Below are 13,113 nucleotides of genomic sequence, written 5' to 3' on the forward strand. Positions count from 1 at the left end.
ACTCCTGCGCGAGGTCGGGCCTTCCGAGGGCGAGCCCGGCTTGCACCGCAGCCACCTGACGGCGGTCCTGAGGCGCTGCGGGCGGTGCTGGGCCTCTCTCTCTGCCCGAGAGCTCCTAGGGTGGCTGCAGCGGAAGGCAGCTAGGATCGGTGAGGTCTGCGGCATCTCCCTGAAGAAGAAAGGCTGGAGGGGCTGTGTCTGTTCAGCCTCGAGAGGAGATGGCTGGGAGCGGACCTTACCACTGTGTATGAATGGCTGAAGGGGGTGTGGGAGGATGGAGCCCGGCTCTGCTCGGTGGGGCTGAGCAGCAGGACACGAGGCAGCGGGCACAAACCGATGCACAGGGAGTTCCACACGAACACGAGGAAGAGCAGGTTGTCCAGAGAGGATATGGAGTCTCCCTCAATAGAAATGCTCAGGAACAGGTCAGGATGCAGAGCTGTGCCATGTGCTCTGGGATGCTCTGCTTGCGCCACTGTGTCCCTCCCAGCCTCACCCATGCTGTGATTCGGTGACTGTGATTGTGTTCTTGTGCTGCTCTGGCCGTAGATCATTCCTAAAGTCCCCACAGTTCAGGTCTGTATTTATCAATGTGTTTCTATTTGAAACACATTTGTACATCAGCTCTTGGAGAATCCTTAAGTGTGTGGAAATTAACAAAGCATCCTGCTGTCAATGCATATTTTGTGAAATGAAACCCACAACTCTCAGGGTCTACTGGCAGCAGTTGCACCCTTGTCCTTGAAAGCTGTAACGTCCCTTGAACTGATCCACCTTGGCATAGGTTCTTGGAATTGGTGGGCAATAGTAGTCTTCAAATGTTGTGAAAATACTTCAAGAAAATCAAGGTGTATTTCTGTAATCAACAGGCTCTGTCTTCTGGAAGGCTGTCAGGAGCAACTAAGCTAACAAATGGAAGAAATCAGTAAGACCTTATTCACTAGTACTGTTTTAAATTGAGTGTATATGTGAGCATTTGGGAGCCTTATACTTGTCATACCTCAATTGAACAAAAAATCCTTGTGTGTCTATATAAAACATTTTGAACTGAAAAGTTCTAAGCAGCCCTTGAACAGATAGGCACAAACTGAATAGAAATTTTGCATAGAAAAATACAGATTTCACTCTTCATGTTTTATTTATAAAAAGACTTAATTTATATAATTACTAGCTGTAGAGAAGACTGTTGAGTAGAGACTGAATTCTTCTTTGGCATAAATTGTTAATAAACAAATAATTGTTATTATCTGCTTAACATGTTTTTTGCAGCTATGCAAAGTTTTCAGAAATAGAAAGTTATTTTGTTTCATGAAAAAATAAATTTTCTTTTGCTTGCTATTATTGAATGAAAGTAAGTGGTTTTTTAACTTTGTTTCCCATTAAGGAGGTGGTATAAACAGTGAATTTCACTTTTTCAGGTTTGGCTTAAAGAAAGGATGCCATTCTGATGTAAAATTCTATTCCACTGAATCTGCCAATCAGGTAATTAAATGGCTCTTTAACACAGTCATCCATGTTATCTAAAGAAGGGAAATTGGAATACCTTGAGTAACAGAGAAAAGCCAGATTAATTTAGATCCTAATTAATTTTCTTCTGAACCTGAAATTGCTCCTGCAAGGCAAGCAAGAGTGTCTGCACTGTATCTTGCAGATAGGAGCAAATGGGCTTTGTGTGCAGCGAGTTTGGCTCTGACAGATGTCCTTAAGGCACATTTTGCAAATACAAATAAGCTGCTTATGGCCAAGGGCTGGCCCTCACAGGAGAGCAGCTGCCCTTGTTACTTTTTTGTGCTGGAGAGAAAGAGTAGCACAGTCAGTGCTACAGTACTGGTTTTGGGTAGTCCTGAGCCAGTTGTCTCCAAAATACAAGTAGGAGGTATTGTTTAAATGTACATGGAAATAAGAATAAAATACATACGTGTAATTAACCTCAAATTGAGCAAATGGACAGGGGTGCAACACACAATTTAGTTATTTTGCAGAATCTGTGTGTTTGCAAACTTCCATCTGTGTAATTGCAAAGTAGTACATGGGAAATGATAGATTTTTTTGGTTATGAGTTGTTCTTTGTCAGCTGGCAGATTGGGGTACACTCACCTCTAAAACAGCATCTTGGTTTACTGAAAGGAAACAGTGCTACTCATTGACTGACTGCAGTGCTCTTTGTGCAGGTTGATACTATTCATAATGGACTTGACCATTGTGCAGCTTTACTGAAGAGTATCTTACAAAAGGAAGCTACAGGTTGTACCTATAGAAAACACAAGTTGCATTTTTATGTTCTGTAATACTCTCTTGATTTGTTTTGTTGACCACTTCTTCTTTCAATTAATACTAGGAAGGGAGACTGTCCATAAGCAACCTGGGAAAACAACTACCTTTAAATGTACTTCCAAGCCTTTGCTAACCAAAGGAAATACTTCCAAGAAGAAAGGGTTAAAAAGAATCAATACTGCTTCCCCTGTCCAAAAAGAAATTGGTAAGTGGGCTTTCTTGGGCTTGATTTATTTTTTGTTCGAGCAACCTTGAAAGACTCCTCAACTTATTGAGATTCAGCAAGGCTTCACATAATTGTTGCCATTTGTTACAGGTTGATCCTGGGCTGGTTCCACAAAAGGATGTATTATTTCCTTTTAGAAACCTTAAATGTTTACTAAACAATTACTGAAATTCACAGGTGTTTGAACTTCAGGTACATGAAAGCTGAATGTGTTTACAAGTACAAACATAATCAGGTTTATCTGGTAGGAAGTGTGGAGGAGAATGGTAATACCCTTTCCCTGTTTCTCTTGGACAGGGAAACATTGCAGTTCTTGGACTCAGTTTAGGATCCACAGCTAGAAACTGATCTGAAGTTCAGTGTCCAGCCAGGCTTTTCTCAAAGAAGGATTTGTGGAAACAGGGAAGTGTGGCTAGAAATGACAAGACCTCAAATGGTTTAGTGGCCAAAGCACTGAATAGAAAGGTAGATGGAGTGCTGTCAGCTGCTTTGCTCCCAGGGGAAATATTTCATTTATTATCATTTCTGCCTCTCTGCACTCTGTTTCTTCTGTGCAATTTCTAATCCAGTAGGTGAGTGTGGCATATGGACAGGCATGTAGCAGAATGCCCACTGGGAATTGTAGGAAGTGAGCAGGTAGCTGATGTCTTCCCAGCACTGTAAAATTATAGAGTTTTAATTATACTTAAGCAGAGATTTCAAGAATTATTTTAGAACTGGCCTTCTGTAGGATTAAGTCTCTATGCTTCCTTCAAGGACAGCTGCCTGTCCAACTGCGTTAGGTTGCTCTATCTGGTAGAAAAAATTGATGGATTCATTTGCTGGTGAATCAAAATCTGACTGGTATCCTGGGCCAAAGGATCTTTGTTTCTGTTTTCAAGGGAGCCTTCCAGAATCTGCCAGACAATACAATGGGTTTGTGTAGATCAAGAAGACAGGCAACTTCAGCTGGAGTTTTTTGTTCTTTCTTTTTCTGCAGTGCCAATATCAAATAGAAAAGTTGCCTCATCTACCACACCTGCTGAGAAGGAGCTTTCCAGTGCAGCACAGCATCAGATGGTTCAGTCAAATCATGTGCCTTGCAGTGACCACTCTCCTGTGGCATATCAGAAACTGTATGAGCATGTGCAAACTCAGATGTCTCTGATAACTGGCCAACCCCCACAGAAGAGCAATGAAATTCCTGTAACTCCTTCTCCTACCTCAAACCAGGGTTAGTGGAACTGTTAATATAGAGTTGACTATTTAACTGCATGAGTTTTGCCCACATTGCCCTGATCTATAAGTGTTGTTTTCTTTTAGGATGTCAAAATGTTACAGCTTTGAATTATCATTTACCTACCTCCACATCAACACCATCCCTGCAACATTCAGCTAATTCCTTATCCACTCACTCAGTAAGTAAAGTTTGATTCTCACTATCAAGAAACACTGAATTAGCACTGTCTACTTATTTATACATTTCCTTGTGTCAGTTTTCCTAATCATTCTCCTTTAAAAAAATTATGTATTTCAAACTGTAGTGATGCACAGACAAAACACTGCTATTCAAAACACATTTTATGTAGACACCAAAAATTGAAATTAGAGGCATTTCAGCTGGCTGCTTGCTTCTGCCTGGGGAATTCTGTAAAGCACAGCAAACATGGAGAGTGCAGGAAATTATTGATTACTGTTAATTACATTCTCAGTAATGTACACTAGGATCATTAAGCAACTCCTGACAGAAGAACACATATATCCTATGGAGCTTTCCCTGCCAATGATCAAGGCAATTATTTCTTCAGACATGCTGTATTAGAGTCACACGTTAAAATGCCTGTGTATTTCAGGGTATGGAATAGAGATGATGGAGAATACCAGCTGCCACCTCAGGAAATGTGGCAAAGGGCTGGAATTTACCTTGAATCTGTAAGACTGTAGATTTACCTTCCATTGCAGACAGTCCATGTATAGCTAGTGATGACCTTGACTTTTTAAAAATTCACCTACTTAAAATATTGAAAGGTAACAGTGTTGTCCTTTATATTTCTTTTCTTCCCTGTTCTGCTTGGATTCAAGAAACTGCTGAGGGTTTTCATTACAGAACTGCTGTAAAAGAGCTGTGCTTTAATGTTGCCAATAACATTAAAGGTAATCTAAATCAGATTTACATTTTAAGTTCTCCTTATTATACAGGAAAATTATTCCATTATTAATTTGTAGTTGTTCTTATAATTAGCAAAGAATGAACAAGTTTACATTGAGTCAGACAAGGGTAGTGCTGTTTGGGATTTTTCTCCTAAAGATATAAATATCATGTTAATTTTTTGTTTAATTAGAATATCTTTTATGCAGGGAGTTCCTGTAGACAGTGCCAATGAGTGTGTGCCAGAGATGGGAGGAGGACCTGTGGTTTGCCCAGTGGTTTCTGCTGCTCCTGCTGCTGCTGCACAAACACAGTCTGGAACTGCTGTTCCTGGTGTGATCCCCTGTACAGCAGCAGGAGCATTAACCCCTTCAGTGCCTGCACTGGTGCCAACATCTTGTGCCAGAGAGGTGGCCCCAAGCCAGGAGCAGCAGGTAAAAGAAGCAGATTTGATGCGGTGCATACAAGCCCTGTTACAATCCCATGAGATGCTGAATGGCAGGACTGAGCAGAGGGGCCATCATCACTGTCCAGCAAAGCATGATGGCTCATGTGACACAGAGGAGGATGCTCCTGAGGAGCACAGTGAGGACACGGTCAGTGAAGAAGATGAATTGGATGTAATTGATGTGTCTCCAGTGAAAGATACAAGCTGCAAGACGAGTTGTGTGAAGAAGGTTCTAAAATCTAGAAAAGAAAGCCCGGAAGAAACAGCCCATAAAGTTAGGACTGTAAAGTATCTTCTGGGTGAGCTCAGAGCACTGGTAACAGATCAAGGTGAGGACATTTTCATTGTGCACTAGAGTTATTACGTACAAATAACACAAGAGCTCGATTAAAGGAGTGAGCACTTCAGTTTCTGCAAGTTGTACGTGTCCGATGATATGTGACTTCTTACTGTGGTTTTTCACAACTGTAAAACCTTCAGGATTCACTCTGGATAAGTATTAAGTTATTTTTATAATATTTTAATCTTATCATGACAGCAAGATAAAGATTGTTGCTATTCCATATAAGAGCTTTCCCCTGAGAAGGGTCCTGGTGTGGACAGGTTGCAATAGCAGTCCCACCTAGGCTGGTTGGAAAGATGGTTGTGTTTTATTGAGGATGTAAAGCATAGTTTTCATACTCAAGCTCAACAATTTTAAATAAAGATAGTTAAAGATGAAGTTTTCTTGGGGGCAAAACCCCCAGATACTATTAAATCTCTTTGCAGATTGCTTAATCACATGTAAAACATTAGTTATATTACAGATTTATAGGTTTATGGAGTCTTTCTTCCTTCACTTCTTGCAGGTGACTCAGAAATGCTGAGGTTGATGAGTGAAGTGGAGGACTCAGTCTCCTTGCTCCCAGCTGTGGTGGGAAGTACGAATCTCCAGGCTGAGATAGCTCTGGCTTTGCAGCCCCTGCGCAGTGAGAACGCCCAGCTGCGCAGGTGGGGAGCTCCTCGGGGAGCCTGGGCTCACTGCACTGCACCTGAAGCATCTCTAACTGCTCTGCCTTAAATTGCCTTTCTTAAGCCTCTTCCCTTCTTGTCTGTGCAATATTTGTGAATTAGAAAGTGTGCTGGTAAAGCTATACACTCCAAAAAGCAATAATTAACACATCATGGCTTTGGTATTTTGGTAGTATCAGTTACCTCATGATGGGGCCTTTGACTGGATGGGGTGAATGCCTCACTCTGAAAACTGCACTAACAAGATAGTTAGCCTGCTCATGTTCTTTTTGTAGTTTATTCTCAAATGCAAAAGTGTCTCTCATTTCAGAGGCTTCTCACATAACTGGGTAGCATTTACTTCAGAAGAGGGTTATATACTAGGTATTTTATCAGATACATGGAAAGGGTCTTTTGTGTTGAAAAAGGATCAGAATGTAAGAAAAATGTGTTAATTAAGACTTCTTTATGTTTCTAGAATATTCCCTGACATTTAATTCTCAGAAGCAACTTCTCACCAGACTAATTTAAAGTGCAGTCTTTTTGAATGTATTCTAATATTTCTGAATTTGTGCTTTTTCACAATTCACATTTAGGAGACTAAGAATATTAAACCAGCAACTTAGGGAACAAGAAAGCAGTGAGAAGACATCTGGACAGAGCTGCAGCTATGAATGTAAAGTACCAATAATGTTGCTTGATATGGGTATATTTGTTAAAGCTTTATTACCATAGATATATAATTTTTAATTTATATATCTGTAGTTTCATATGTCTGTATGTATTGTGCTCTTTAGTAGTAGCTGAACTAAGTGGGTCTAATGCTGGAAGTGCATTTGCATGGACTGTTGGGCCTTTTTAAACTCCACATACTAGGATTTGGCTCTTCAGCTGCCAAGGAGGTTATTTTTGCTTATGTGCCTCTGAAAGTGAAGATGACTGATTAAATAATTAAGAAGAAAGCTTGAGCTTTATCTTGCTGCAAAAAAAAAAAGTAACTCTTCTATCTGTTGCCAAAATTCATATTACCAAGATAATTTAAAAACTCAGTTTTTTAGAAATTCAAGTTACCACACAAAACACTTAAACATTTTATGTTTTACTTTTGGTAGTGGTTTCTTTGCAGTCCTTGAATATGATGCTCCAGAGTCAATTGAAAGAATCGCAGAAAGGCCTTGATTCACTGCAGGCTAAAAATGAAGAACTACTGAAAATAATAGAAAGTCAGAAAGAAGAAAATAAACATCTTGCAAAAGGTATTCAAGATAAAGAAGAAGAATTGCTAGAAAACAAACAGCATTATGATATTCATTCCACCAAGCTCAAGATTGGTGCGTGTTTTCAATTTGGTTATTCTTTGTGTTTAGCATTTTAAAAGTCAAAAGAAGTAATTGTGTAAGTTCTTTTTGGCATTTCAGAAGTGGAAGAGGCATTAGGAACTGTGAAGAGCCTTCAGTTTAAGCTGGAAGCTGCAGAGAAAGAGAATAAGATTTTGGGCATAACATTACGTCAGCGTGATGCTGAAGTTAAGAGACTGAGGGAATTAACCAGGTACTGTTGGCTAAGGTTTTTTTTGGCCTCCTGACATTATTTTTCTTTTTTAAAAATCTTTCTTATTCCTTGGGGTTTTTAGTTTTTTTTCCATCCTGTGGGTTATTGTAGTCTTAGTATCTTGGTGGTGGGAGGTCACATAAGCTAAACCTTCTCTTTGCAGTTCTTTTTCTTACAGTGCTGCTATAATTTTGTTTTAAAACAGTTGTCATATTCTGTGACTTGAATTCTGTGGTAAAGTAAAATACTATCTGCCAGAACTTGTGTGAAGTCTTAACTCCTAATAGCAGATCTGTTAGGTCTGTAAGGATCTATTAGCCAAAAAGAACTATTGCTGTGAATTTATTTTATCTTGCTCTTTTATGCTGGAAACAGTGGCAAGCTGGGAGATATAAATAGCTTTTTGCAGCTGCATAGTGGTGTGTATCTACAATTGCTTTGGATATGTTGTGCTGAGGAAAAAAAACTGTTGTCTGCTATATGTTTAGTTGGGACTGATTGGAACAGCAGAATACTTTAAATAGACATTTCAAATGCTTCAGTAGAAGTTTAGACACTTCCATGACTGCTGTGCTGACCACCAGGTGGTGGTAGAATGATGTCACATTACACGTGTGTGTGTGTGTGTGTGTATGCTAGAGCAAATATCTAAATGTTCATCTCTTTTGATGGCCAGAGCAGTAAGTTAGAAGAAATATTTCTTTTATTATGTTTTTTTTATTTAGATACAATGGGAGGAATAATTCAGAAAACCTTTCTTAGTAATTTTGGTAACTGCTTCTATCTGCTTTCTAGCAGTTTCTTGGCATCAGTTTGTTTCATTGTGTGCTGCTCAAAGCAGGTACACCAGGAATAATCTGGAGAACTTCATTGGGTTGTGCTATTTTTGTTACTTTTTAGCCACAGTGAGCTGAAGAAGAATTCAAAAAACTTGGAATTGGTTCACATATAACAATATCTAGAAAGTGCATTGCAACTTTGCCACAGTCTGATAAAACTAATGGGCTTTTTCTGTAGAAAAGTTTTTAACTATTTATTTTTGGTGAGTGATTTTGAATCTGTTTGGTTGATTTTACCCTAACAGAACCTTGCAGGGCAGCATGGCCAAGCTTCTGTCTGACCTCACAGGGGACAGTGTTAGACCCAAACCTGAAAAATCTCTCTCGAAGTCTCGTTTGGAAGACCATGAAAAGCAGATGCAACCTGAGCTGTTTCCTGGGAGTACTTCAGTAATGACTTACCTTAAAACATTAGAAATGGATCATATTTTGATAGATCCGGATCTTCAATTCCCAAATAAAATTGGAGAAGTAGAAATGCAAAGTCTGTCCTATGACAAGTTTGCTGCTGAAGGAAGTAAAATTAACAGTACATTCACAGGAGAACAAACATCAGCTCCCAGAGGACCACCAGCTCCATTGAAGCAAGATGCAGAAACAGGGAGTGATTCTGGAACTTTACTAGATGACCAAACCAAGTTGGATGAGACAATTTATATTCCACTGACTAGCAGTGCTTCTAAAAAACAGCAGCCAGTCTCTGGAAGAAGTGGTGTGCCACCCCAGAGCAGAGGGGCTTGTCAGAGGCTGGATTACCACTGTGAGCTCCCAGGCTCTGTGCAGCAGTATGGATGTGAGGATCCAACTCTAGTGGATAAATTAAATGCTGGGTACAATGTGAAAAAGACTGTGGAAAACACTCTTGAAGTTACAGGGGGTAAAGCAAAGCCAGAAGGAGACAAAGTCCAAGTGAGACCAAGAGGCGTTCCAAGTGGGGCTGCAAAAGATTTCATGGATAAACCAGACCAGACTCAGCCTGGTCCATACCCTTGTGCATCAGTGGCATTTCCAGCAGGGGTTTCTCAGAAAACAGGCAGTGAAGCAGCTGATTTTAGCTGCATTTCATTTGATGATTTCTCAGGGAGGTCTGACTGGAGCGCGTCTTCTTTCTCAACATTTACTTCTCGAGATGAAGAGGACTTTAAAAATAGCTTAGCAGCCCTGGATGCCAACATAGCCAGGTTACAAAGGACTCTGCAAAATAACATTAGGAAACAATGAGTATGAGAAAGCAAAATGGGCTGCAGCTATTTGGATAAATTAAGTTTTTCTGAAGTATATTAAGTATGGTACTGATATGTATATTTGTATGTAACAGCTTGTTCCTAGCTGTCTCAATTATGGATAGAATTTGTTCCTCATTAGGCTGTGGTGCTGTTCCCCTTGATGTGTACAACTTGAAATAACTGGCTTTTTATATAAAATGGCTTTTTTAAATTATTACTTATTTTATACTCTTTACTTGCAAAATTAAATGTACTCGTTTACTTGTGGTTTTTTTCCTTCCCCTAAGAACTGTTGTAAGGTGCTGCACATGAGCAAGAGGTTCCACAGGTAGAGACCAGGGAGGAGCAAGTTACAGAGCAGCGCTGAGAGTTACAGTTGCTAAGTCAGGATTATGCTATTCCAAAAATAAAGACAGCCATCACTATGGGGTTTTTAGTGTATGATATATCCTATGAAATACATGAAGGAATCCCTTTTCACTCACCACTGCTAAAACTGTTTTCTCTTTGCACTGTACTTCAAGGAAGTTGATGAAGTGGAGAGTCCAGACAAGGGCAAGAAAAGGATCATCAAACTTCCATTGCTTTCTACAGTCCTGTTATAGGGCATGGTTTTACAAATGTTTGCTTTTATCTAAAGTAAAAAGGGATGTAGTACCAGTGGATAAACACAGAACAGAAAGATACTGAGGAACAGAAGCAGCAGAGCTGACACAAAGGAGACAAATGAGGCTTTAGCTGGAAGTTGGCAAACCAGTACAGTTAGGAAAGCACCAGAATATACAGCCTGAGGAAGGCATAAAAATTCTACAGTTGTTGAGGGGTCAGACATCTCTTGGACATAAATACAGAGAGTCTGACTGAATCACCTGAATTGGCTCTCACAGGAATGGGACTGGAGCAGGGAATGATTCCAGTCTGTGGTTCTCCCTGCCAGGCTTTACCACATCTCAGTCTCAAGAATATGCATAATTTAAGTGTTTAAATTACAGGTGGAGGAAGGTACCATTTCTTCCATTCTGTGCCTCTTATACCCTCAGCAATGCTTCAGAGCTGTTTTCAGGGAGAATATCTTTGGAAAAGGAACAGCAGTATACAGACCTGAATTTAAGGCTGCTTTTTCTACAGAATTGCCTATTACTTTTTTCCTAGAAAACATTGTTGTCCTTCCTGGCAGTCTTTTTTGTACGTTTCCATGTAGGAGAAAAGTCCCTCATGTCATCTGCTTGTGTGGACATATTTAAAGTTAGGATGCTGTCCATGCATTGTGCTGGGGAGCAGCTCTGATTATTTTAGTTACTGGTAACTGAGTCATACAAAGGTATGAAGAGAACACACACTACAGAAGATGCCAACTGGCACTCCTGCTTTGCAAAAGGAAAGTTAGACTAAATAGTGACTTCAGTCATTTAGAATGCTTTTAAGGCTTGGCCTGGATTTCTCAGTATTCTCCACACTCATGATGCTCAGATTCAAAATAAGGTTGATGGTATGAAAGTGAACAAGTTTTAATTAAGTGTTTACAAGTAGTTTCAGTGTAGAAGCTAAGCAAGATTTAAACAATTATTATGGAGTGGGTTAAAGACAAGCTACAATAAATTCTAATCTTTAGAACTCACAAGAAACCTGAAAAAAGATGGGAAGAACATTCACTAGTAGACAACTCATTCAATTTTCTCCTTGCACCCAAGACTTGAAGGAGGATATTCCTCCTGGCCAATTGCTAATTGTCAAAGGCAGCTGTGGTGCCAGGATGCCCAAGCATGTTGCTCTTGTGTTGACAGCAATTACATTAACTTTTACCTGTGGGGGAAGATGTTTCACCATCTTACTTGTTTCCTGTTTGTCTTTATGCAGTCAGTTCTATAAAAGCAGGAGGTGACTACTGGAAAACACCCCTGGGCATAATGACATGGGAGCAGATTGGAAATGTGTCCCCCATTTCCAAGGAGGAGAAACTTAGAAGAAACAGAAAGGAGGAGACTTTTTTTTTTTTTGTAATGGTCCTTTGTTTTGTACTCCAGTATGTCAATCAGAGCTATGGCACCTCGATGAAATACAAAATTTCCCATATTTGGGCATTATGAATGTGCACTGTTCTGTGTTCAGTAATAGCTGCTGTGAAACACCTCTTCTGTTCTATGGATTAACTTGAATAGCTCAAACTGCAACATCAGTGATCATGATTTAATATTATAAAAAATCTTCACTATGAGGCTGGTGAGGCACTGGAGGAGGTTCCCCCCAAAAGTTGTGGCTGCCCCATCCCTGGAAGTGTTGGAGGCCAGGCTGAACAGGCTGTTCTAGGCTTTGAACAACTTGCTGTCAGGGACCACATCCCTGCCTAGGGCAGGAGGTTGGAACTAGAGGGTGTTTTCCATCCCTTCCAGCCCAAACCATTGTATGATATGTAGCATCATCTAGGTTTTTCTTGTAAACACAGAAGTTACAAGAGTTTCATTTTAACAAATCATGTTCGGTGAAGTTGACATCTGTGCCTTCCAGTGATGTGGAAAGAAAAGGAACTCTTCAAACATGTCATCAAGCTCTTTTCCCTTTATGAACCCTTTCTCTTGTGGAACATAGAAAACCCACACATAACCCTGCTCTGCTTTCTTGAGCAATGAGTGCCTATAATCCAATGTCCAATTCCAAGAACAGGGGAATGGTAATGGCTCCCTGCAAACACAAAGGATTGCTGTCTTACTACTGTGCCCAATTCCATCAAAAACTTTGTAAGGAACAAAAGCTGCCTTATTTGCCGAAGTAAAGCCTGCATCTGTGTGTACTAATAAGTTACCTGGGACACCAGCTGAGGTCAAGTGGCAACATCATTCACTTACCTATGAAGGGAGGTTTTAGACCTTAATATTTCACAAAATGTGTAATAAAAAAAATCCAAAGAAACCGGGGATTGCTGCTGTTACCTCAAGTACCTTTCTTAAGTCTCTGACTTCATGCAGGCATTCCTAACAAGGGTGATTTTTTTCCTAAGAAGGGAAAGAAACATTTCCTTTGTTAGATCAGAGGAACAGGCTAAGGCAAAAAAAAAAAAGAAAAAAAGAAAAGAAAGTCATAAATTTAGTCATGTCAGTGGTCCCCAAATAGTGTAGATGATTATTCAATTTTTTTTTAGCCAGGACAGGTGTGCACACCTGCCACAGCACCAGAGTTTACCAGAAGGGATCAAAATGTCGAGTCTGATTTTGGATATTAAAGTGGTTATGACAGATAATTCAGTCCAAACACAGATTTAGCTCTAAAGCATCCTAGGTAGATTAGACTACTCACACTAATTACCTGTTATCAATTAAGCTCAGGCAGGCCATCTCGAGTGGTTCTTCAAGATGTTCTCCTTCAGCCAGCTGTAGGGATATTCTGGAGTGTTCAGTTAACATGAGTCAGGGCTTTTGCCTGCAGAGCCTTGGGTA

The 13,113-nt window shown here is 40.0% G+C and overlaps 1 protein-coding gene across 2 annotated transcripts; it reads left to right on the forward strand.

Annotated features, from left to right (window-relative positions):
- The first annotated feature begins 873 nt into the window (after nt 1–873).
- CCDC14 (coiled-coil domain containing 14) lies at nt 874–9,943 on the forward strand. Of its 2 annotated transcripts, XM_031058993.1 has the most exons (12): nt 874–925; nt 1,419–1,482; nt 2,172–2,244; nt 2,339–2,479; nt 3,480–3,713; nt 3,803–3,897; nt 4,838–5,405; nt 5,925–6,066; nt 6,663–6,742; nt 7,179–7,397; nt 7,485–7,617; nt 8,702–9,943. In XM_031058993.1, the coding sequence occupies exons 5-12, from the start codon at nt 3,557–3,559 to the stop codon at nt 9,675–9,677; spliced, it is 2,370 nt and encodes a 789-aa protein (XP_030914853.1). In that variant the 5' UTR covers nt 874–925; nt 1,419–1,482; nt 2,172–2,244; nt 2,339–2,479; nt 3,480–3,556; the 3' UTR covers nt 9,678–9,943. The 2 variants fall into 2 exon arrangements, with proteins under 2 accessions (XP_030914853.1, XP_030914845.1); XM_031058985.1 differs by lacking the exons at nt 874–925; nt 1,419–1,482 and having other exon boundaries at nt 2,169–2,244; nt 2,343–2,479.
- Nucleotides 9,944–13,113: the final 3,170 nt, after the last annotated feature.

This window comes from Geospiza fortis, unplaced genomic scaffold (assembly GCF_000277835.1).
Source record: "Geospiza fortis unplaced genomic scaffold, GeoFor_1.0 scaffold112, whole genome shotgun sequence".
Taxonomy (NCBI): Eukaryota; Metazoa; Chordata; class Aves; order Passeriformes; family Thraupidae; genus Geospiza; species Geospiza fortis.

What these genes read in the sequence shown, in the direction of transcription:
- CCDC14 (XM_031058993.1), top strand. Translation starts at nt 3,557, where the DNA reads ATGGTTCAGTCAAATCATGTGCCTTGCAGTGACCACTCTCCTGTGGCA. An exon ending in TTCTCCTACCTCAAACCAGG is followed by an intron (nt 3,714 to 3,802) that starts GTTAGTGGAACT and finishes GTTTTCTTTTAG; the next exon opens with GATGTCAAAATGTTACAGCT. An exon ending in ATTCCTTATCCACTCACTCA is followed by an intron (nt 3,898 to 4,837) that starts GTAAGTAAAGTT and finishes TCTTTTATGCAG; the next exon opens with GGAGTTCCTGTAGACAGTGC.